This window comes from Hemiscyllium ocellatum, chromosome 19, assembly GCF_020745735.1.
Source record: "Hemiscyllium ocellatum isolate sHemOce1 chromosome 19, sHemOce1.pat.X.cur, whole genome shotgun sequence".
Lineage (NCBI taxonomy): Eukaryota > Metazoa > Chordata > Chondrichthyes > Orectolobiformes > Hemiscylliidae > Hemiscyllium > Hemiscyllium ocellatum.
This window is the reverse complement of record NC_083419.1, coordinates 19,093,107-19,119,375: the sequence shown is the minus strand read 5'-3', so window position 1 is coordinate 19,119,375 and position 26,269 is coordinate 19,093,107. Positions and strand designations below refer to the sequence as shown.

General features: G+C 40.5%; 1 protein-coding gene across 1 annotated transcript in view; it reads right to left on the bottom strand.

The window, feature by feature from the left end:
• Positions 1 to 8,049: 8,049 nt before the first annotated feature.
• The window catches only part of slc5a8 (solute carrier family 5 member 8), a 30,713-nt gene continuing 12,493 nt past the window's right edge, over positions 8,050 to 26,269 (bottom strand). The window contains exons 7-14 of the mRNA XM_060840050.1: positions 25,419 to 25,548; positions 23,440 to 23,528; positions 23,180 to 23,292; positions 20,906 to 20,973; positions 13,263 to 13,349; positions 10,665 to 10,867; positions 9,200 to 9,303; positions 8,050 to 8,081 (exon numbers count right to left, since the gene is read on the bottom strand). Coding sequence (XP_060696033.1) covers positions 8,050 to 8,081; positions 9,200 to 9,303; positions 10,665 to 10,867; positions 13,263 to 13,349; positions 20,906 to 20,973; positions 23,180 to 23,292; positions 23,440 to 23,528; positions 25,419 to 25,548 — 826 coding nt within the window. The remainder of the gene's footprint in view (positions 8,082 to 9,199; positions 9,304 to 10,664; positions 10,868 to 13,262; positions 13,350 to 20,905; positions 20,974 to 23,179; positions 23,293 to 23,439; positions 23,529 to 25,418; positions 25,549 to 26,269) is intronic.

Sequence of the window (26,269 nt, the reverse complement as noted above, 5' to 3'; positions counted from 1 at the left end):
ATGCACTTGGAGTTTGAAGATGGCTGAGAAATTTAATTTTTTTGGGAAAAATAAGTTTTCAACAAATAAAGTTGGTAGCAACCCATTATCCTTTTGTAATTGATCAGAGCCTTGTATTCCATTATTACATTATTTGTTACAGAAGTAAACTGCTGTTATATTCAATACCATGTCTTTAACATGGTAATTACATGGGATGAAACCAGAATAGAGTGCTGGAGGTCTGAAGTGCAGCCACCACATGTTGGAGAAACTCCGGGCTTGCAGCATCTGTGGAGAGTGAAACTTTGCTTACAATTCTGAACCCAAACCTAGTTTCTAGGAAGAGTCAGTGGGACTTGAAACATCAAGTGGAACCTTTCCAGTGACTGAACAATGTGGCTATTGGTGGGGAAGTTGGTCAGTGACCAATATCTCATGACACACTGGACAATAACTGCAAGCACCACCCTGCCCCATTCACACACATTAGCATCAAACAGATACCACTCTCTCAATGTTCTCATGTTACATCCAAAATTCATACAGTTCTGTATTTCAATACTGCACAGCAGAGCACGCCAGCACCTTTCGTTGCAATGTTGCTGCAGGATGCATTGGGTGCAGAGACAAACATGGATTTGGCCAAAGTTAGGGTTAGAGGGTCTTCTCATTTGCATTCGCAGCAATTACTGATCTTGTAACCATTTGTTCATAGTGTCACAACCTTGCCCTAAATTTTTTCACTTCGCTCTTCAGTTAGAGCTTAAAGGATTTCAGCATTTTTGTACTGATTTGCGTTTTAGTGTAGAGATGCAGCCAGGCAGCTTTGTTACGGTTGTCAGCAGTCAGAGAGGTGGACATGTTCCTCTATGGCACCATGCCACATCCTTCTCTCAGGACCAAGTGAGGACTGCAGCTGCAGGAATTAAGGGCTTATGCCCGAAACGTCGATTCTCCTGCTCCTCAATGCTCTCTGACCTGCTGTGCTTTTCCAGCACTACACTTGACATCAATCTCTCACATGTGCCATGTGCCAGCAATTTGTGTGCAGCAATCAATTGGCCATGTCTCAAAGTACAAGGGGTGTAGATCTCCAAGGGGTCCAGCACATTTTACAGGCGTAAGGGACTTGAACCTTACCAGAATCCATACTCTACCCTCTGAGAGGATGAGGACTCAAATGTTGGTCATCCCAGTGCACATTGTGGCTTTTACTGCCATTCTGTGTGGCTTTTTCTCCTGGATTGAGAGTAAGGGAGGGGTTGAGTGAGATGAATCTGGTTGGTATAGCTGTAAGTGAGAGTAGGAGGAAATATGTTAGTGTCCCAAGGCAGTGACTAGGCAATGCAGAGGGCATACAAGGTTAGTTAATGTGGGGGGAATTGGGTGGCTTACAGGAGTGAGGGGAAAATGTTGCATTTGGTAATGTGTATGAGACCGTGATGGATAATTAGCCTTACAATATGGATACACTGGAAGAGTGTGAAACAATGAAGTACCACAGAGTGAATGGTGGCTCTTGGCCTTGAGGAATGCTAAAGATCATTGATTGTGATGCATTTTGGGACATTCCTTTTGAACTGTGGAAACCGCATTGACATGAGAAGCAACCTTGGACCAGGGAGAATCCTCTAATGGCCTGGTCTCCACTGACAGCCCTGAGAAAAGACGACAATCTCCCATTATGCAGTCCCTGAGGGCAAAGCAGGGACCCAATTTTCTTCTGTCTGAGCCAGCTTGGGGAAATTTCTCCATCTATGTAGGGCAGCTCCAGACTGACAGCACTTGACTGAGTGCTCAGTTGCACTTCAAAAATAGCACAGATGCCTGGAGCTTATAGCAATGGCAAGTGCTTGTGGCGAGAGGGAGGATATGACCAGTAGGGCACCCTAGAAACATGGTGCGTGTGCACCGAAGTGAATTCAAGACAGAGGTAATTCATACCAGGATTCATTATTAACTGGAAAATAACTTTGTCGTGTCTGTAATGAACTCAGCCAGGTTGACCTCAGAAATAAGTTCCCTGATTGGGGCTGTTAATCTGGTCTGATCAAGGAGCCCTAGCTGACAGATATAAACAGTAGTGTGAGGTTCTGTTCACTGAGTTAGCTCTGAGGGAGCTCCACATGTAAATAAAGGGTGACTGGTGATGGGATACCAGAGTCTGCAGAGTTAATTCGGTGGTGATGAGAGGAAAGCACTCTCCTGAAGAAATTCATTTGCAACAGTCATCTTTTGAGTCAGGATAAGTGTTGCTTGCATCGTGCTGTTATTTAGGAAGCTTAACTTATTTGACCTTGCTATCAAAGACTTGCCCAGTATGTGGAAAGAATGTTACTTTTTCTAGGCAAATGACATTGAGGCAGATTAAAAGCAATGAGTAATTCTCCTGACAGCTTGTGGACCTGCAATCTTTTTGGTTATTAGGAGCCTAATGTTCCCTGAGACACTGATTCTAAAACCTTTCAAGAGTTGACTGATTTAGTTAGAGTTTAGATCAGCGTGGTGCTAGAAAAGCACAGCAGGGCAGGCAGCATCCGAGGAGCAGGAAAATCGGTGTTTCGGGCAAAAGCCCTTCATCAGGCTGATTGAAGGGCTTTTGCCCGAAACGTCGATTTTCCTGCTCCTCTGATGCTGCCTGACCTGCTGTGCTTTTCCAGCCCCACTCTGATCTAAACTCTGGTTTCCAGCATCTGCAGTCCTCACTTTTGCCTAGTTGATTTAGAGTATCAGCTTCAAGCCACCTCTCAAATCTGAGATGCTGTTGTTTTACTTGGCAATTTGAGAACCAGCAGATCGGTGTCAGGAGTTTTGACTAAGTTAAGACGATTGGCAGAGGCAATGGACTTTAAGGGTTAAATCAATGAGATGTTGAGGGACCAGTTGGTATGTGGGATTAATGATGTAACTATGCAAATGCATCCTCCAGCTGAAGCCCAACTGAACATCGAGCAGGAACTACAACTAGTTTTATCATTGAGAAAACATGGCAAAGGTATGGGTTGTAGTGTATTCTGATGGAAGTGGGCACCCTCGCCAGTCTGACTGTGCATGGGAAACATCATTCGAGTGAAGGCAATTTCATAGCCTCACTCAGGACATATTCGGAAACGGAGGACTCTAGGTTGGCCCATAGCAAAACCCCAATATGAGCCTTGGCCAAACAATTATCTTTTCTTCTGGATGTGAGCCTGCAAGCTATTGTAGCTGCTGTCAGTGTGCAGACTCGAAACTAAGAGTCCCACTAGAACTAAATTGAGTAACAGAACTCTGGCTGGTATTTAGGATAGTGCACACCCTGGAAAGTCTACCTATATCTGGTTTGGAACAGCTAAATTACTTAGCAACATCCAAAACAAAACAAATCAACATCCAGTTAAATGGTCACCCCGTTCTAATGGATGTCTATACCAGTGTGGCTGTTTTAGTGAACCGCAGAACCAATCTTGAGCAAAATTCATTCCAGTCCTTAAGTTTGCGCAATACTTTAGCTTGACTGAGAACCTATACCATGGAACCTTTATAGATTAAAGGTAAAACTCCAGTCTCTTCTAAGAAGCAGCTTGCTCAGTTACAACTGAAGAGAATGAATTTCTTCTGAGATGCTCCAGACTCAAACTGTATGTTACACAGCCGAGGCAGGATGAGAAATCTGACCTGGTGCTAAAACCCCCAAGGAGGAGCTACAAGAAAAAGAACTGGCCTGTGTCCTGCGACTCCAAGGGGAAGAGATGTGATTGGACTGAGGTCAGCCAGATGGACCTCCCAGAATCTGAGTTCCCTGATTGGACCAGATTAACAGCCCCAGTCAGGGAGCCCTGGTAGACAGAAAATCTGAAAGTTGGACACCCTAACAATCTGGGAGTTGACTCTAATGAAAAGTCCTTGACGCGGTGACAGGATACTGGCCTCGGTGGAATTATTTCAGTAAAGTCACTTGAACAGATGACTGAGAAAAGAAAGGATTATTAAACTACTATTACGTGACTTAAACTATATACCTTCAAAACCTTAAATACACACATTCATTTACAAAACATATAAAAGACACACTGACAAATATTATGGGTGGAAAAATATTGAAGAACAAAATTCTGAAGATCAAAAGTCTAGATAACAAAGTTGGTCTAAAGTGTGTTTGTGTTCTTTTTAATTTTACCAATGATGCTAAAGATTGTCCATAAAGTGATAGATACTTGTAAAATGTCAATAGTTGAGGTGGACCAAGGTGTTTGTATTAGAATTAGAATTTGTGTTAGAATCTGAGACTTTCAATTTTCTGGTGCTGGGGCTCTGCACTTGTTGGTGCTCTTCGAGTCCCAGAGATGCTTAGACAAACTGCAGCCAGACCATTCAAGTTAGATAGTCTTTCTTTATTGCAAAGACTCCTGCTGTCACTCAGCCTCAAAGTATCATTCTTGCTTTCAAAAAGTTGACATTGTATTGCACATTTAAAGTGTGCACCACTCAATTTTCTTAAGTTGCAAAATTCTCCTGGTATTTCAGCTACATACTGTTGCAGTATTTAACCTCCCTTACAGTTCGTGGTTCAAAAAGGAAATGTGGATGTCTGCATTTAAGTATTATGCCGGTAGAGAACTAATGCATCATCTCTTTCTAAGGGTATAAAATATGTCCAGGAATCCATGAACCAGTCAGTCAGTTTAACCTCTATTGTAAGAAAAATTATGAGATGCCTACTAAGTGAGAGAGTACAAAATATCTAGAAACCAACAATATAATAGTGAATAATCAGTAAACATTTCAAAAGGGAAAATCATACTTGATCAACTTTGTTGAAGCTTAAAAGTTTACAAAAAAAAGAGTAGACCAGGATAATTAGATGTAAAAATCTAGATTTTTAAAAGGCCTTTGATAAGGCCCCTTGTAATGGACTAATCAAAAAGTTTAAAACTAAGTTGATCTAGAACTTGAGTATTGCTGGGAAAAAAAAGACATTTTGTTTGTTTGAACCCTGTATTCATCAAGACACTTCATCATAATACCGAGGGGGAAACAATATTTTTTTCATATTCTAAGGATACCAATTGAAGGTAATCACAAGTGTGCTATGCTGCAAGCCTGTGTACTGGAACCTGCTGCTCTCAATGCAGATTCTCTGCAGACAATGTACACACCTGTTTCAACTTAAAACTGATAACAGCCATCCTCTGCTTCATTTCTCATGACAATACCTTAACCAATCTGCCTTGGTTAACTGCCACACTTGTTTAAATTTAAATGTCAGTCAGTGTGTAACTGATATATTGTCCACATCTATGCTTCCATCAATCAGCATTCTTTTATGCAGTGTATATAAAAAATTGTTTTTCCTTTAGTTTGGCACTTCTTGCACATCATCCTGATGGGTGCAAGACAAAACAAAAGCAAAATTGTTTTTCTTTAAAGTTAAAGAAGCCAGAACCAAGGGACAAACAACTGGATAGCTCACTGACTTCAAGAGAAAGAAAACAATTTAATTTGCTGAGTAGAAAACCCACTTTTGCTCTCCATAGATTAAGAGAACTTTGTGATGGGTCAATTTGAAGAAGTTTTGTCTCAAAAGGAGTTGAAGTAATTATTGAGGAGAAGGTTTTGAGGGTGACAGAATCAGAAAATTGTTTCTTTTTAGGAAGACAGATTGGGGTCAACAATATCAGTTGAAGTAGAGTTTTTGCAGTGGGAGCATACACCGGGAATTGAGGCAAGGACAGCTTATGCCTGGTTAGAGAGGAAAAATCACAAGTGTCATGAATGTGAACCAGTGAGTTTTAAAAGTCTGGATTTTCAGTGTTTCTATCCTGTAAAAGCAAGAATGAGAGGGATGGCCATAATAAAGCAATCGTGATGAACAAATTAGTTTTTCCTTGCCCTCTAGGTTTTTCTGTTCTCTCTGCAATCTGGTTACATGTGACTGAAGGCAAGGTTGTCGTTTCCAGTAACTCTGTTTTGGCAGGGTATTGACTCCATAACCTCAATTCCATCCTAAAAAACATTGAGAACCAAATGATTAAACCCAATGTCCATAAATCTGCTCATCACGGTTAAGAACTAGAAAATTGAAGACAGACCAAATAGAATCCAATAAAGAACATTATTTTTGTTCTTGATTTGTGTGCATTGCTGGCAATTTATTGCGCATTCCTAATTACCATGGAGAGGATGATAATGAGCTACTGCCTTGAGCCATTACAGTCCATGTGATATAGGTAGAATGTCAGGGTAGCGTTTCAGAATTTTGACAGTGAATGAACAACGAATATAGTTCCAAGTAGTGATAGTGTGTGACTTAGAGGAACATGAAGGTGTTGGTACCTAAACATGCCTCTACCACCCTTATCATTGTAAGTGATAGAGATCACTGTGTTTAAGAAACATGTGACGCTTGGCAACAAGTATCCAAAGTTATGGATCAGAATGGCTTGTGTCAAATCACAGGAAATGTAGGTAAGTGTTTGATTCAACATCTTTAGTCTCTTGATCTTGATCAATCTCAGTAACCCTGCGCAGTGTCCGATTCTGTAAATTGTTCTAATTGACCTGGTACCTGCATGAATTCAATATTTCAGCTCGATTGCTATCAATTGGCAGGTTGGTAAGGCACAAAAAGTGATAGAGTACAAAAATTAGTTTGCTGCAATGGTTTTCAGTCTTCATCGTATTGAAAATCCTGTTTTCAGTCCTAACCACCATTTATCAGAGAAAGACTAATGTAATTGCAAAAACTGTAACAAAAAAAATTGTTTTGAGTTGTCTTATTCCCACTCTCCCTTCTTCATGCTGTTTTTTTTAATGTAAACAAAAGTCGACATACATATTGCTTGGATTGGTTTGGTCTACAAATTGTGAAAACAAAAAATGCTGGTGATCACAGCAGGTCAGGTAGTATCCATGGAGGGAAAGCCAGCTAGTGTTGAGTCTAGATGACTCTTCTGATTAAAGAGATGCTGCCTGATCTGCTGTGATTCAGCACAGATTTCAACATCAGTACTTTGCTCCTACCTGCTCAGTTGTGATTTGTTGCAGTTTCATGAATGGAAACTTTGAGCCAATGCAATGCAAGACTGACCGAGAAATATGCAGGAGTAGGTATGTTGCACAGGACATCATGTGAAATGCATATTCAAGGAAACTTCATGAATGAGTGTTACTTACACCTCTGGAAGACTTGGGACAGTCGGAAAACAGATTTGTCCAGTTCAGCAGTAAGTCAGTGTCAATTTGAGATTTTCTCCCTCCTGTCAAAATATTTTTTTTAAGATTAGATTACTTACTGTGTGGAACAGTAAGTTCGGCCCAACAAGTCCACACCAACCCTCTGAAGAGCAACCCACCCAGACCCATTTCCCCCTTCACCTAACACAATGGGCAATTTAGCATGGCCAATTCACCTAACCTGCACATCTTTGGACTGTGGGAGGAAACAGGAGCACCCAGAGGAAACCTATGCAGACACGGAGAGAATGTGCAAACTCCACACAGACAGTTGCCCAAGGCAGGAATTGAATCCGGGTCTCTGGCGCTGTGAGGCAGTAGGGCTAACCACTGTGCCCCCCTGCTGCCATATTTATGAATGTAATGAAATGATCACAGAAAAAACCTGCTTCAGAAACTAAAGGCAGCCATACTTAATTAAACACAGCCACTAAGTTTTTGTGTAATGTATGCCATGTGGGACTGTGTGTACTAATATTTGTCTCAGAATTGCACTTGAATCTGACTTGATTGTCAAACAATTGGTATTTATATAGCACCATTTATCTAATGGAACATTCCAAAGTGTACTTTATCTGTCAAAATTTAACTTAGAGCCTAATGGGACTTTGAGTTTTGAGAGGAGTCTCTTAAGTTTATTTATTAATTCTGAATTGATATAGGTTAGTATTGCTGGGAAAATCCAACACATTTGTCAGTTTTATCCTGAACTAACTTAAGATGGAATCCAATATTGATGTGTTTCTAATGCCAAAAAATTGGGACCCCTACCCATCAGCTACTGTGATTTTTTGATAGCAATATGCAATGCTGCACTTGTGATCTTATGGACAGAACATTTCAAAATGGAGCTTAATAGGACAGGTCAAATGAAGGAACTCCTTCTGGACACCAAGAATAAATCAGATCACAGCAGTATTCGCTTGCTTACTCAACTGGGATTCTTTGTCTAAACACCCATGTTAGATCAACTTAGCAACTTCCTCTTGAGACTTACAAATGTCAAAGGTTCATACTTCTGAATATAAACTCGTGCTCGGAGCATAATATGAAAAGGCTGTTGTTTGATTTGCTGTCTTCTAGATAACTAGCTAAACTAAAACCAATCTGTCTCTTCAACTGAATGTTAGTAATACAGTAATAGTCTGAGGAGAGTTCCCTTAAAACATTAATTAGTTGCAAAGTGCATAAAAACCTTTATCAAAGTTGTTCATCGAAAATCTCTATAGATAAAAATTCTCACAGGTGCCTAGTTGCAGTTGCAAGGTCTGAGGGACATGGGTCTTATGGTGAAGCTAAGCTTGTTCTCCTTAGAATGGCAAAGGATGAGAGGTGGTGGCGAAGAAGAAGAGGTGATGTTCAAAATCATGAATGAATTATTTTAATAGAACATGAGAGAGAATTGGTTCAAGTGATGGAAAGATCTGAAACTGAGGGATGTGGACTTGAAGTGTTTGACAAAAGAACCAGGGGTAAAATTATGTGAAACTTTAGAAATAAGAGTTGGAGTATACCATTCAGCTCTCTGGTCTGCTTGGCATTCAGTGATCATGGCGGACCTAACATAACTTCACTTTCCCAAAGTATCCTGAAATCCCTTCACTTAGCATCCAAAAATTAATTGACTGTGTCTTGACTACACTAAATGAGCAAACACAATTCTACAGGGTAGAGAATTCTAAATTTGAATGAAGACGTTTTGCTTCACATCTGTCCTAAATGTCCGAAGCCTTATTCCAAGACTGAGACCCTGTGTTCTAGATATCCCAGTCTGGAGTAAATAAAAACATTGCCTTAACACAGTGAGTTATGATCTAATAATAGTGATTTGATAATAATGTTTCAAACCAAAACAGGTTCAATAATAACCAACTTTCGAAGCAAAATTGAATAAAGAATTAAAGGTGAAAGAAAGCGAGTCCATGAGGAACAGCAAACAAGAGGAATTAACTGGATAACTGAATAAGAGTCAATGATCTATGGAAAAGTCAAACATATATACCTGTGAGTAAGCTGACGATTAGACCAACGATTATAACGATTAAAATTGCAAAGGTGCTTAAATACAAGTAGGATAAAGAATACAAGGACATCACTGCTTCAGCTCTGTGAAATGAAAGGATTTCTCATTAAAATGTAACCTCATCATCAAGCAACCCTTATTGTGCAGTCTGGCTTTAAAGCCAAATAAGTGTTTTCTATTTTAAAATCTCTGTTTTTCACCTTCCTTATATTTTTGCAATCAACGGGTTCCAGGTGATGTCATAATTACAATGGGTGTTACTAAGTATTCCAACATGGTATCCCCTCTTATTTTAAAACATCCCTGATTCTCATTGAGTACACACCCTTACCCCCTCCATTCCATACTAGTAACAGCATTGGGATCGTAAAAAATAAATCAAAACAAAGATTCATAAGCATCAAAATCAGTATACACAACATCTGTGAAATAATATGAAGCTTTGGGACTGCACCACTCCCCATCTAGATTAGATTCCCAACAGTGTGGAAACAGGCCCTTTGGGCCAACCAGTCCACACCAACCTTCCAAAGAGTAACCCTCTTTGCACTATGGGCAATTTAGCATAGCCAATTCACCTGACCTGCAATCTTTGGATTGTGGGAGGAAACCAGAGTACCCAGAGGAAACCCATGCAGACATGGGGAAAATGTGCAAACTCCATACAGACAGTCACTGGAGGCTGGAATCGAACCTGGGACCCTGCTACTGTGAGGCAGCAGTGCTAACCGCTGAGCACCGTGCCACCCACAAGATGGAAATCTGCCTTCCTTATGCTGTCTGGCCTACATGTGACTCCAGCTCCACAGGAATGTGGTTGACTTTTAACTGCCCTCAGAACAAACCACTGCGGTCAAGAGCAATTCGGAAAGGGCAACAAATGCTGGCCTTTGCCAGTGACTTCTACATCCCATTAAAGGACAATGAAAAGAAATTCTTAAACAATGCAACCTCCGATTGGAAGGAGTTCCTTGCATTCTTCCATGGATCTGACCAATAGTATCAGAAGAATAGTATTAGAGTAAACATGCATTTTGACATTTTGTTTTACATATATGTAAAGAAGGGGTAAAGACCTCAATGAAACTTTCTTGCTAAATTAGGTATCACAGAGCACAACAGTGGATGTGCCTACTCTAAGAGATGACCATCATTGATAGGTATGTTTTGTTTTTGTCCCCATTGGTTTCTCACTGTTGTCCAATTGGAGGTTTGGAGCAGTATCAGTCTCATAGGTGTAATAATTTCTAAATTAGCATGCCAAGCATCAGCAATCTGACCTATCCTGGAATGGATAGGTATAGGGGTCTAATATTTGTACAGGTGGCTCGTCCTTAACAATACCACAATGTCGTCCATTTAGTCGACAAGTGTTTAGATACATTTCCAGTGAACCAGATGGCTTTACCTCATCCTTGAGTTTCCATCTATAGTTTTTACAGACCTGTGTTTCCTGGATGTTTTGGAAAGAGTTGTCAAAAGGATAGTGGTCTCCCATGATGTCTCATTTCTTGACTGGCTGACATTACATCCAGTAACGCTGAGGTTCAAAGGCATTGTTACCTCAGGGGGTGGTGGCCAGATCTGAGCTCCAATTTCAATCCATAAAGCAAATGCAAATCCAGAGATGAGTCCCACAATTCCACCCTACAATACACCAGAAAGATGATAGCTCAGGTCAAATGAACTTAAGATGAAAGTTAGTAGAGAGCTTTATTAATCGTCAGGCTTGGGGTTATGTATGCGGAGTTGCTGAATACACGTGGGGCTGGGATAGATCGTGTTTCGGTCCCTTATTGAATTGGGGAGAGGACAGGAAGGTGGCCCAAGATCACCCATGATCGTAATGAATGGTGGAACTGGCCCAATGAGACATCTACTCCTGTTTCAGGATTCACACCTGTAGTCCACCAGCACTTCTTTTTAATGAACTCTGTCCAGGACTATCATTGAAAATTTGAAACTTCTGAAAAAAATCTCCTTTTAGCCTTCTCCTTCCCAAGGAAATCAGTTCCAACTTCTTCAAACTATCCTCATCATTGAAGCTTCTCATCCCTAAAACCATCATGACCAGATCACGTTTTTGTAAGGTGCAGTAGGGACAGATATTGGCCAGAACACTGGAGAAATGCAATGCTCTTTATGCAAAATTGTGCCAAGGTCTCATCTGAAAGACAGACCCTTCGACAATACAGTGCTCCACCTCAGTACTGCACTGGAGTATCAACTTTGGATTACATGTGGGATGGCCTTAGAATGAGACCCTTGTGATTCAGAGCCAAAGTTTTACCAACTGAGGCTGCTCCCTAATTCTTGCACTTAAATTCTTGTCCCTGGAAAGTTGAATTTATTTCTGACAGTAAACTTTCATTTCGTACATTGACTTCTGCCCCATTGCTTTAGGGGGAATTTCCATCAATATTGAACCTCCAGCATTGTCCAACAACCATTTGGATGGAAATACAAATCAAAATGGGGTTGAATCACTGCAGAATAGGAGCAATGGGTACAGGAGAAAGTTGTTTAGCCTGTCTTATCATTGTTAGTTTACATTTGATCTGTAAGTTAAGTCTTTTTACCTATCTTTTACACTATCTCTTAAAATTCAAAAGACGTCATAGGACATTTAGAGAGCATTAATAAGATTTGACAAAGCCAGCATGGGTTTATGAAGGCAAATCAGGTGCAACAAATTGACTGGAGTTTTCTGAGGATGTAACTAGTGGAATAGATAAGTGAGAACCAGTGGATGTGGCATATTTAGACTTTCAGAAGACTTGATCAGGTGCATCATAAAAGTTAAAGCACATGGTTTGAAGCAATATATTGTAATGAAATGAGAATTGGTTGCAGGAAACAGAGTGGGAAATTAAACTTGTGTAAATAATTTTTACATAAATAGTCCAGAGAATCTTAATTTAACTCGCTTGGTGTTTTTGAGAACTGAATTTAGTTTAACACCTGGAAACGAAAACAAAACTGGCGTTAGATGAAATAAGCAATGACCCGAAAGCTGCTGGATCGTTCTAAAATCTAATGTGAGGAAATGTGTCATTCTTATCTGGCTTGGCATGGTCTAGATTCCAATGCCACCATGTTGACATTGCCTCTTCCAACCTCCAGAAATGTTCCAGCAAAATCCTTAGTTATATGAGTGGCATTAAGATTCAGGGCATCCAGGAATGGCTAATAAATGCCAGTCTGCGAACAGCTTATTTGGTTATTGCTTGCAGCGCCAAATGTAGAAATGGATTAAAAATAGCTACAGGACTGTGAGAGCTAAGCAAAACTCAAAACTATCAGTCTTTATTATCAAAGAAACTGCATGCAGAGTGGCTAAACTTGGAAAAGAGAGAGAGCCGACCACAGCTCTGACTCTCCCCTACAAGTTTGCACTCTGGAGAGAAAAGCAGGAATCTTTATATTTAAAACTTATTCATAGCTAGCAATAACTAGAGGTTAGTCATCCATTAAAACCTGTACACTGAATTATGATTGGTGTTATTACTTCCAAGGTTTATCATATTGACATCCCGAAACCTTGTGCCACATACATCACCTCATAATATCATCCTTGTCAGGTGCTCAGAGCATTTTGTGGAACGTCCTTATCTAGACTTAGTCAGTATCCACGAATTTATGTGGAGCCAGCTAATCAAACTGTGCCGAGGCCTACCAAGGTTAAAGAATTTATGTGGACTTAACCTCAGCAGGGCTTGATGTAGGTTAGCGATGATTTGACCTTTGTTAACTTGTGTTACATCCATGGGTTGGCCAGTTTTCCCATCATGCAACTATTTGTTTCATACAATTCCACATGATCAAAAGCATCCGATTCCTGAGAATCAATAGGGAAAGGATTTTCTTGGCTGCAAGTCAAATGTGGGATTGGACTAGAATTTCTCAAGTGGTGTAGATTTGATGTTAAAAGTTGAGAGTTCATTATTAATTGCAAGACTGCACACAAACCACAGCTAAGGAAGAATTGCCACCTGATGGAGCTGTATCCTAAGTCTTTTATCCAACAGCAAGTCATACTCACAATGCAATTGGCCCAGGAAAACAGAATGCCTAAAGTGAAAAGTCCCAAGATTGGTCCTCCAACAATTCCAAAAATACTGAGAGCTGCCTGTAAAAGTAAGGACACAGAGGAGGTGAAGTACTCAGAAGCAAATATTTGTTGAGAAAACAACGAGTCTTGCTTCTCAGAGGAATCTTTCCCATTGTCAGGACACCCCACTCCTTCTTTACAGCCAATTACAGATCTGCTCATTTTAGGAGAGCACATTGGTACCAAGGTCTTGCAGGATTCAGGATTTTGCCAGATTTCTGGTTGGGCACTTCTGGCCAATTCTGGGCCAAGTGTCTCTTATGGAATGAACCAGTGTGCAAGTGGCAAAACAGATAACATAGCACCAAGCTGAATTGTCCAAGTATGTTTCTTTTCACAGAGTAAAATAAAATTATGTATGGCAAATTATAAAGAAGTTCAGTTTTTGGGCAAGTCATGTTTTTAGATAACCATTTTGAGGGATTGTACCAAAACATGGAATGTACTACATTGAAACCAACACTATAGTTCAACTCCTTCAGGAAGGGATAAGTGGCCTAGATAATTGTTGGCAAAGGCTATATTCCATAAAAGACAGCCTCCACAATTTTCTTTCTACTCTATTCCCCCCATCTTCATATCCTTCTTTGCCTCTTATCCATATGTTTACCTCACTCTCTCTTAAATGTCTTTGTGATGTTTACCTTCATTACTCCTTTTAGTGGTGACTTTCTCCTGAATTCTCTGTTGGCTTTAAGAGTTGACTACCTGTTTTTCTTAAATCCTTCAAGGATGTGGGCATCACTTCAAAGCCAGCATTTGTTACCCATCCCTAGTTGTCTTTATGCTGAGCTAGACTAGGCTTGTTGAACCATGTCAGAAAGCATTAAGAGTCAACCACATCACAATCAGTCTGGAGTCACGCATAGGCCAGATGACAGATTTCCTTCCCTAAAGTATATGAGTGTATTTGATGGGATTTTAGCAACAATGATAGCTTTGACAGTCACTATTACTGACAGTAGTCCAATATTCCAAATTGACTAACAGGCAGCTGAGGTCTCCCAGAGAGCGAGCTAAGTGAAGGATTTATCAAAAAGTGCTTAACTTTTAATTTTTAACTTTGTTCCTTTATTTTTCTAGTTTATATTAAGAAGAGCTTTAATGTTTACTTATTTCTCTATTTTTCTATTTATTCTATGAAGGTAATGCTTAATTTTTTTAACTTTGGTACAAAGTGGTAAAAGAGACAAAGTTTTTTTGTACCTAACGTACCTTTGTACCTAAGATGGCAACATTGAACACTTTACTCTGTACTCCTGTACTTGGGTACATGTGACAATAAAGTCTGAATCTCAATTCCACCATCTGGCATTGTGCAGTTTGAGGTTGTGTCCCTGAAGCTTTAGCCTAGGCCTCTGGATAACTAGTTCAGGTATCGTGCCATCTAACCACCATGACCCCTGTCCCACTGTACACATCACTATTCAAAACCAGTTTTCCAATTAACTAGTGGGCCTACTTCTCCATACTAAACCCATTCATCGTTTTCTAGATCCCCTTCAGGTCACTTCTCAGCCTTCTCTTTTCCAGAGAGAACAACCCCAGCTTATTCAGCCTTTGCTGAGAGTTGCACATCTTGGTTCTCTTGTCATTCAATAATTTGTTTTAATGCTTGTTCTACTATGCCTTCTTGACTAAGATCTGTAACTAAGGTGGCACCATGTGGGGTGAGATTGTAAACTTTTCATACTTGAGTACATGTGTCAATAAAGGATATTTTATATCCGATTATAACATTTTTCTGACATGGTGACCAGATTTGTTGAGATTATTGAAAGTTCAACAAGGAAGAAGATGGTTTTGCATCTAATTTTCAGAAATAAAACTGGGAAGGTGCATCAGGTAGGAACATTTTGGACATAGTAACCATAACTCAGTTGGATTTATGATAGTTAAAGTAAAAGATAAGGCTGGACCAGAAATGAAAGTTTGAAACTGGGGAAATGATCATTTTTACTGAGATAAGATATAATTTAGTCCAAGTGGACTGGGAGCAACTACTTTCAGATAAAACTGTTGGAGCAGTGAGAGACATTCAGGGAGGAAATAAGAAGATGACATGGAAACTATGTTCCTGTAAAGACAAAGGGTAGGACCAAGACGGGAGAATCCTTGATGTCAATACATGTAAAGTTTAGGATTAAAGAAGAAAAAAGTTTACAGCAGATACCAAAGACTCAATGCAGCAGGGTCCCTTGAGAGTTACAAAATGTGCAGGGGGATGTGTAGAAGGAAATTAGGAAGTGAGTACATAAGAAAGTATTAAAATATTTGAAAACCCTAAGGGTTTTTAAGAAAAAAGAACAGGTGAATGAGTAGAGAAAGCATAGGGCCCATTAGGGATCATAGAGAGTAGTGTGTGAGCATGGTCCTCAATGAATACTTTGTAAGTCTTCACAAAGTAAAAGAATGACACAGATACAGACATCAGGATAGAGGACTGCCAAATATTAGAAGAAACTAACACAGAGGGAGAGGAAGTGAGAGAGGGTTTGGAAGCTTTAAAAGGTGGATAAATCTGAATACCCAGATGAGATATATTCAAGGATATTGAAGGAGGCAAGAGAGGACAATTATAGGGTCCATGCAGTAAATTTTAAATTCTCTCTGGCCAGAGGTGAGGTGCCAGAGAACCGGACAATTGCTAAATTGGTCCCATTATTAAAAGGAGAGGAAGAGATACATTGGGAAATTACAGGGCAATTGGCTTAACCTCAGTAGTAGGGAAGTTATTAGAAAGAATTCTGAGGTACAGAAAATACCTGTAACTGAAGGGACATAGATTAAACAGGGAGAGTCAGCACAGGCTTAGTCAGAGACGGTCATGTTTGATAAATTTAATTGAATATTGTGAGGAGGTAACCAGGGTCGTAGATGAGGATAATACATCATGGATTTTAGAATGGCCTTTGATAAAGTTTTTCATGGCAGATTGGTCAAGAAAGTAAGAGTGCATGGGAATTTAAAGGCAAAGGGTTACATTGATCCAATATTGGCTGAAAGACAGGAGGTAGAGAGTAGTCGTTAAAGGATGTTTCTGTAACTAGAAGTCTGTTTCCAGTGGGGTTCAAAAGGGCTTGGTGTTGGAGCTCTTACTGTTTGTCATGCACATTAATGATTTGGAATTAAATGTAGAAGGTATGACCAAGACCTTCATAGATGACATAACAATTCGTAGTTTGGTAAATAGGGAGGGACAGCTGTAAATTGGAGGATAATCAATGAGCTGGGCAGAGCAAAAGGAATGGCAAATGACCATTGGAATTCTAATGTATAAAAATGTGAGGTGATGCAATTGGGAAGGGCTAACTAAGCAAGGGATTACACCACGAATGAGAAGAAAGGACTGAAGATCAGAGGGACCCTGGTGTGCAGATCCCTGAAGGTAGCAGGGCAGGTAAGTAAGGTGGTTAAGATAGCATTTGGAACACCTGCCTTAGCCATGTTCTGGTCACCACACTATGTGAAGATTGTGACTGCACTAGATCAAGCACAAAGGAGATTCATCAGGATGTTGCCTGGGCCAAATGGTCTGAGTTTGAGGAAACATTGGGTAAGCTGCAGTCGTTTTCCTTTTGAGTAGAGAAGATTGAGAGGAGACCTAAAAGAGTTAGAGAACAGACAGTGAGTTAGGAAGACACTTTTTCCATTAGTAGAGGGGTCAATAATTTGAGTGGAAAAATGTAAGGTCGGAGATAAAAGGCTCAAAGATGGGTTGAGGAGAATTACTTCCGCTCAGAAGGTGGTGAAAGTCTGGAACCCATTTCCTGAAAGGGCAGTTGAGTCAGAAACCCTTAATTGAATTCCAGCAATAATTAGATATTCAGTTGCATTGCCATTGCCTCCAGGGCAATGGACTGAAAAATTGAAAATAGTAGTCGGATCTTCGTGGATTAGCATGCACTCATGAGCTGAATGGCCTTCGTTTGTGCTGTAAATGTCTAGAAGACCACAATAAATAGGAAAACAAATAGGCCATTCAGCCCCTCAATCATGGTCTGTCATTCAATAGGATCATGGTTGATCCAATGTTCCTCACATCCACTCTCCTGCCTTTTCCCCATAATCCTTCATACATCTACTGATCAAGAATCTAGTTCAGCCTTAAATATACACAAGGACTCTGTCCCCCACAGTTCTCTGTGACAAGGATTTCTATAAACTCAACCCTCAGAGAAAAAAAAATCCTTCTCATCTTAGTCTTAAATTAGTACCCATTTATTCTGAGACAATGGCCTTTAGCCCTACAGTTTCCATGAGGGGAAACATCCTGTTAGCATTCACCCTGCCAAACCCATTAAAAATCCTTGATGCTTCAATGAAATCACCTCTCTTTCTTATAAATTCCGGTGAGTAGAGTCCCAACCTGTTTAGTGTTTGAACTCAAGATGATCCCTCCATACCAAGGATCATCTAAATGAACCTTCCCTGAACTGCGTCCAATGAAATTATATCTTTCCTTACATAAAGGAACCAAAACTGCTCATAGCACTCCAGATATGGTCTCACCAGCACTTTGCAGTAAGACTTACCTACTCCTTCTCCAATCCACCTGAACATTTCATTCACCTTCCTGATTACTCACTTTAGTTTTGGTCCTCCCTTCCAAAATTTAGGCTACAGTACATTCACTTCCTCCCAAGTTCAAACAGTTGTGGTCCCAACACTGATCGCTGTGGAATCTCACTAGTCGCGGTCACCACCCCACAAAAGAACTCTTTATCCCCACTCACTGGTTGCTGCCCATTAGCCAATTGTCCATCTTTGCCAATACAATATCTCCGTCATCATGGGCTCTTATAACTTAACCTTTTGTGAAGTACCTTGTTCAATAACTGCTGGAATCAAAATATAATACATCTACTGGTTCCCCTCTATCCATTCTGGTTGAGACTTCTTTGAAAAACTCTAAGAAATTAGATAGGCACAATTTCCTTTTCATGAAGCCGTGCTGACTCTTGCTTGATTAGACAATGGTTTTCCAAATGTTCTGCTACTACTTCCTTAGTAATTGATTCCAATACTTTTCCAACCACCAATTGGGCTATAATTACCTGTTTTTTGCCTCCCTCCCCTTTTCGAATAGGAGTGTCATATTAACAGTTTTCCAATCTTCTAGTACTTCTTCAGAATCCAACTATGTTTGAAAACTTACAACCAATGCATCCACTATCTCTATAGCTACTTCTTTTAGGATGCATTAAGATGCAAGCAATCAGGGCGAGGGGACTTATCTACCTTTAGTCCCATTAGTTTGTCTGATAATACTTCTTCAGTGATGGTGTTGGCACCAAATTCCTTCCGGTATCATTCAGTATTAATGGGATGTTTGAAGTACCTTCCTCTGTAAAGACTGATACAAAATATCCGTTTAACTCTGATATTTCCTTGTACCCAAAACCATCTCCCCAGATTCATTTTCTTAGAGGCCCATGCTCACTTTGAGCTCTTTGTTTTTATATATTTGAATAAGCTCATTGTCAGTTTTATATTCCTTGCTACTTTGCTCTCAATTTATTTTCTCTCTTTTTACTGTTGTTTTAGTCTTTCCCTTACTGGATTCTGAACTTAATCCAGTCTTCTAGACAATCACTGAGTCTGGGCTTCTTATATGCTTTTTCTTTCAACTTATTACACTCCTTAACTTAGTGAGCCATGGCTGGTTTACCCCTCTCTTAGAATCTTTCCTCCTTACTGGGATGTATTTTTGCTGAGTTACAAATTATTTCTTTAAATGTCTGTCCCTACTTGATTACTGTCATTTCTACTAATCAATCCACCTAGTTCACTTTAGCTAACTCTATCCTCCTTTCATTGTGATTCCCTTTTATTTAAACAGCTGTTTCTAACCCAAGTTACTCACTCTCGAACTGAATATGAAATTCTATCATGTTATGCGTGTTTTGTAGGAGATCTTTCACTCAGGTCACTTACTAAACCTGCCTCATTACCCATTAACAGATCCAAGATAGTCTGCTCCCTGATTGGCTCCATGACATATTGCTCGTGCAAACTACCCCTAATACACTCAGTGAAGTCAGTGTCATAGGTTCCCTTCCCAATTTGATTAATTCAATCAACATGAAGATTAAAGTCCTTCATAATTAATTTATATAAGTCTATGTTCATTCCGAGTGTGATCTGTCCTGTATAAATTTAACATTACTGCCATACTTTACAATTCTATCCCTCTACATATGTGTTGCATGAGTTAATGGCTATAAAAGGATTAACCAGTGGCCCAGGTTGAAACTCAGCCCTCTCTAATATATAACACAGCTTGGTGGCACATCGGGCAGTTCAGAGCAGTTTGAATTTGGGCCAGCAGCAGTCTAGTCCAGGTTCCTCATGGAAACTCACTGACTTAGCTACTTATCGTGAGTAATAGATAACACACATAAGAATTAATCCAACCTTTACAGTGTTATTCAATTGCAATAAACATTACCTTGGGGCTTTTGTGGTGTAGTGATAGTGTCCATACCTCTAAGCCAGGAGGCCTGGGTTCAAGTCCCATGTATTTCAGAGGTGTGTAATAAAGTCTCTGAACAGGTTGATTTGAAAAAAAATACTTACATAATGTAACAGCCTCTGCTTCTGAGGTTTATTTGTAGCACATCCCCCTCCACAAACTACTAGAAAGCACCTAGACTAGCACACGGAGTAGGATTGGTGGTAGAACTCTAGTGAAGGTATCCAGGCCCTTTCATCATTACTATAACAGGATAGATGCCAGTGCTTTGTTAACATTTTCATGACCTTATTAAGACTGTATTGCTATTTTTAGTGGTCTGTGCTCATTCCCTGTGCTCCTCTATCCTTCTTGGGCTCTTACTTTCAAGAAATATTTGGACGTCTTATTCCTCCTGCCAAAGTGTATCACCTCGCACTTATCAATATTTAAGTTAGAACATAGAACATAGAACAATACAGCACAGAACAGGCCCACGATGTTGTGCCGAACATCTATCCTAGATTAAGCACCCATCCATGTACCTATCCAATTGCCGCTTAAAAGTCACCAATGATTCTGACTCTACCACTCCCACAGGCAGCGCATTCCATGCCCCCACCACTCTCTGGGTAAAGAACCCACCCCTGACATCTCCCCTATACCTTCCACCCTTCACCTTAAATTTATATCCCCTTGTAACACTCTGTTGTACCCGAGGAAAAAGTTTCTGACTGTCTACTCTATCTATTCCTCTGATCATCTTATAAACCTCTATCAAGTCACCCCTCATCCTTAATGTTAATTTGACAATGACACTCCCATTGTTAGTTCATTGACATCTTCTTGTATTTTGTCACAGCACACCTCTGTAATAACTATGCTTCCACCTATAATATTGAAGCACTTTTGTTTAAGTATTGTTGCAATATGAGAAATGCAGCAACTAATTTGTGTACTATAAGGCCTGCACTAAAAGGTATGAGAGGAATGATCACCTAATATGGTGACAAATAGTGACAGACAGGTTTTTGCCCTGGAGTGTGGAGAAAGTCCCCTCTCTGAGGCAGAGGAAAAGAACTCAAACAAATTTAGCTCCAACAATTAAACTATTTAATACCTGTAAAAGGCTTCCCATTAGTGAGGCCAAACCAGCCATTCCAATACATACTGCACCAAACAGCAGACCTAAAAGCAAGGTGAGTAAAGAATGATGAGATTGACTGTGAATTAAAAGTTTTACCAAGCATAAAACAACTTGTGCCTTTAACCAAGTAAACATTCTAAGGTGCTTCTCAAGAATGTGTTTGAAGAAGCTACATAAGGAGAGATTAGGACATGTGACCAACTTCCTGCTAGAGGAAGTAGATTTTTAGATAGATTGTAAATGAGGGGAAAGAAATGAAGAACTGTGAAGGTTTAGGTAGGAAATTCCAATCAACAGTGGTTACTTGGTCTCCATTAGGCCAATCTTTTAAAAAAAGAAATTTAATATAAAGTTCACAAGCTGCCATGTTGAGGTTAGAACCTAAGTCTCAAGAACAGGGGTTCTGAATTTCTTGGTCTCATGTTATTAACACTAATCACTGCCTCCTGCTGGTACTCTGAAGCTGAGTACAGTTCTGTGCTTTTCATAAGAGATTGGGAGAGGCAATATTCTGAGTGAGACACAGCCCGAGTGAGCTGGTATTTGGGGTACGGTGAGAATTCGGTCTAAAGGTGATTTTTGCCTTTTGGGTTTTTGTACTATATTCTATAGTAATTAGATTACTTACAGTGTGGAAACAGGCCCTTCGGCCCAACAAGACCACACCGAACCGCCGAAGCGCAACCCACCCATACCTTACATTACCCCTTACCTAACACTATGGGCAATTTAGCATGGCCAATTCACCTGACCCGCACATCTTTGGACTGTGGGAGGAAACTGGAGCACCCGGAGGAAACCCACGCAGACACGGGGAGAACGTGCAAACTCCACACACAGTCAGTCGCCTGAGGCGGGAAATGAACCCGGGTTTCTGGCGTTGTGAGGCAGCAGTGCTAACCACTGTGCCACCGTGCTGCCCAAAATGAGGACCAAGGAATAGGGCCCTGGAGTAATTCATAATATTTGACATTAGGCATCTTCCAAATAGTTTAAAGTGCTAAGCCATGGCAGGAGAGTTCAAAGTCATGGTATGCGCTTCCTGTTTTATGTGGGAAGTTGGGAACTTTTCCAGTGACTGGGGACAAAGTATGTACAGGAAGTGTATCTAGCTACAACACCTGGAAAGCCAGGTTTCAGAGCTGAAGCAGTGAGTATCGTGAATAGCACATGTAGAAAATTGGTCACATTGGAGGCTGACCATTAGGCACATCAAGAAGATTAGGCAGGCAGTGCAGGAGTCTCCGGCGGCTATTCCCAGCCAAACAGATACCTCACTTTGGATACAGTTGATGGGAATGGCCTCTCATGGAAGAGCAGCAATAGCCAAATTCATTGCATGATGGGTCTTCTGCACTGGGGCGGAGTGAAAAATATGGGAATGCAATATTTATTGGAATTCAACTGTAAGGGGATTAGACAGGCATTGCTGTGACTGCATACCAGGTATGATACCTCCCTACTCCCTCCCCCACCCCCACCCCGGTACCAAGATGGAAGATGTCTCAGAGTGACTCCAGAACATTTGGGAGAGAAAGTGATAGAGATCCTTTATTTGTGTTATAATGTAATTACTTTCTACCATTGTGTTTAATTCACAACTGAAACCAGCTATGTTCAGCAGGCAGTTTGATTCCTCCAGAGGAGACATGATTAAAACTTCAATCCATGTATTTTCTGTGGGTAAGACTTATAAATTCACACCACAATTTTGGAGGAAGAATAACTCTTTCTCAGGAGGCTTTATTTTAAAGAATATAAACAATAGTTATCCATTTGGATTCTTGAGCCTGTTTCCCCTATTCTAAGATTATGGTTGATCTTCTACTTCAACATCATGTTACTGCCCTCTCCTTGAGTCCCTTCATTCTTAGTCTCCAAAACACTATTAACCTTGGTCTTGGATATTTTCAATAGCTAATCATCCACAGCTCTCTGGGTGAGAAATCCAAAGGTGCGCAACATTTTGTGTGAAGAAACTGCTCCTCATCTCAATGCCTGATGGCCAACTCTTCATCCTGAAACTGTTTCCACCTGTTCCAGGTTCTCTTAACTGGGGAAAATATTTTCTCAGCATTGACTTGCCTCAAGAAATGTTTTTGTTCTCTTAGCTCATCCCTCACTCTTCTGAACTCCATAAGTTCCATACACCTGGGTCTCAATCAATTTCAGTGTGACTGAACCCGAGCACTGTGTTCTCGCACTACAGAATGGCAAGTTACCAAATGAAGAAGATGGTCAACTTACTCATAGCCTTGGAAATCCAAGCGAGTCTTTTCTCAGAAAGGGTTGTGAAATGAGGCTTGATGAGATCTTCCACTGTCACAGCAGTTAGCGCATTAATGCTGGATGAAACTGTGCTGCAGTGGGAGAAGTTAAAAAGCACCACTTATAAGGCAATCATTGTCAGTCCTTCACCAGACAAGACTTTTATTACCATAAATTTTGAGAAAGTTTGATTTAATTTGATTCAGTGTCAGATGCTCTGTTCGACTGTCCTAACATACCTTAATGTCCCACTACATATACACGCCACAAAGAGACCTGGCAGCCCTGGGTAACTTCCCAGAATATCCAGCACCATGTAGGGCATTAACTAAATAACACAATCAAGAAGTGAGCACAAACTGATTATTCAGGTAACTGTACAGGTACAGAATATATCTAACACACAGGTAACTATGTGGGCAATAGTCTGTAGAAAATTTACAGCTCTGCACAAAATGCTGCACATAAAAACACCTTCCAGATAACATATTAAAATGAGACCTTTTTTTCCTCGACAGCATCTAAAAGCTATCGTAGCTACTATTTTGAAGACAGAAAGTTCTCCTTGATCTCCTGGGTAAACATTTAATCCTCAATTAACTGCATTAAACCACATTAATAAGAGGGAAAACGCTGAAAAGACTGAACAGGTCAGGCAGTACCTGAGAACAGAGAAACAGGGTTAGCATTTCAAGTCCATTAGAACTGTCCTTCAAAAGTAGCTTCTTTTGTTCTGAAGTAGTCATTTTGGACTCAAACCATAACTCCTTTTTTCCTTCTCTCTGATGCTACCATACCTACTGGGTTTTTCCAGCATTTTCTTTTTCTGAAAATATTTTCCCAGCATCTGTACCAATGAAGTGTGGTGCAATGAAGTGCAGTGCAATGAAGTGCAGTCATTTTTTCTAATATCGCAAATGTGGCAGCCAATTTGCACATAGCAACTCCTCTCAAAGAGAAATGATCGGGAAATGCGGATGTAAAAAAATCAATTTACCTTTCACTTGAACATCCTGGTATTCAAGTTATGCAGAGATAATGGAGATCTTGACTAAAGAGAGCCATTGGTATAATTTGTGGGTGGCACAGTGGTTAGCACTGCTGCCTCACAGCACCAGAGACCCGGGTTCAATTCCTGCCTCAGGCGACTGACTGTGTGGAGTTTGCACATTCTCCCCGTGTCTGCGTGGGTTTCCTCCGGGTGCTCCGGTTTCCTCCCACAATCCAAAGATGTGCGGGTCAGGTGAATTGGCCATGCTAAATTGCCCGTAGTGTTAGGCAAGGCACAAATGTAGGGGTATGGGTGGGTTGCGCTTCGGCGAGTCGGTGTGGACTTGTTGGGCCGAAGGGCCAGTTTCCACATTGTAAGTAATCTAATTGTCTGGATTATTTGTGTTAACGATATGGTCAAAGGATAAAGATGTCACAACGCCAGGATGATACTTAACCCTGCTGTGCTTGAAATGGTGGTCGTTGGATCTTTTACATTCATCTGTAGGAGCAGTGGTGCATTGGCTTAACTTTGCGTCTAAAAACCAGCATATATGGACAATGTGGAACTAGCTCCCTGAAACATCAGTAGGGTATGGAATGTTAACTTTCTTCCTCAAGTGTAAATGTTACCCTCACTGAGTACAGCAGTTATGTGTATTGTCATTAGAGATGTACAGCACAGAAACAGACCCTTCGGTCCAACTCGTCCATGCCGACCAGATATCCTAATCTAACCTAGTCTCATTTACCAGCACTTGGCTCATATCCCTGTAAGCCCTTCCAATTCATATACCCATCCAGATTCCTTTTAAATTGTACCAACCTCCACCACTTCCTCTGACAGCTCATTCCACACACGTACCACCCTCTGTGTGAAAAAGTTGCCCCTTAGGTCCTTTTTATGTCTTTCCCCTCTCACTCTAAACCTTTGCCCTCTAGTTCTGGACTCCCCCACCAGAGGGAAAAGACCTTGTCTATTTACCATATCCATGCCCCTCATGATTTTATAAACCTCTATAAGGTTGCCCCTTAGCCTCTGTAGCTCCAGGGAAAACAGCCTATTCAGACTCTCCCAATAGCTCAAATCCTCCAACCCTAGCAACATCCCTGTAAATCTTTTCTGAACCCTTTCATGTTTCACAGCATCCTTCCAATAGGAAGGAGACCAGAATTGCATGCAATCAGACATATTCTTAAAATACTGAACAGTCAGTAAATGATGCACCTGATCTGGAGCTGTGACCTGCCCAGATGTCCAAGGATCACAATCGTAGTAGAGAGAGTACATTGCCAATCCTGACAGGACTGTGCACAAAAGCATAATCCACAGTCCAACCAGATTCAGGTAGAGTGCACTGAAACAGAACAAAATATCATTTTAAATACAACAGGCAGAAAGATCCAATTTGTTTTTAAAATTCTCTCATTATAATTGCCTGAAATGGTTTGGAGTAATAAAAATGAGGAGGAATTTCTTCACTTAGTGGGTGGTCAATCTTTGGAATTCTCTATTCCGGATGCTATGGTAGCATTGAACTTAATGGGTTTCTGGAAGCTAATAACATTAAGGGACATGGCGATAGTGCAGGAAATGGGTTTGAGGAGATGATCCTCCATAGTCTGGAACAGTAGGGCAGGCTTGAAGGGTTGAATGGCTGACTCCTGTAACATGGGATCTCCTACGTCCACCGGAGAGAACAAATGTGTCTCATCTGTAAGACAGAACCTGAGATAAAGGGTTTGTGTTTAAATACTTTTAATGGCTTTGTGCATTGTTGGCAAGGCCAGCATTTGATGCCCATCCTTGATTACCTTTGAATTTAGTGCCTTGTTCAGTTGTTTCAGAGGGCAGATAACAGTCAATTACAATACTGCAGGCCTGGAGACATATGTAGGCCGGACAAGGTAAGCTCAATAGGGTTCTTTCCCTAAAGGGAAACCATTAGCCAGTAGGAAACCATTTTTTTGCAACAATCGAAGATAGTTCCTTGGTCATTATTACCAAGATTAGCTTTCAATTCCAGATTAAGTCATTGAATTTAAATTCCACCAGCTGCCATTTAAATCTTTCTCCGT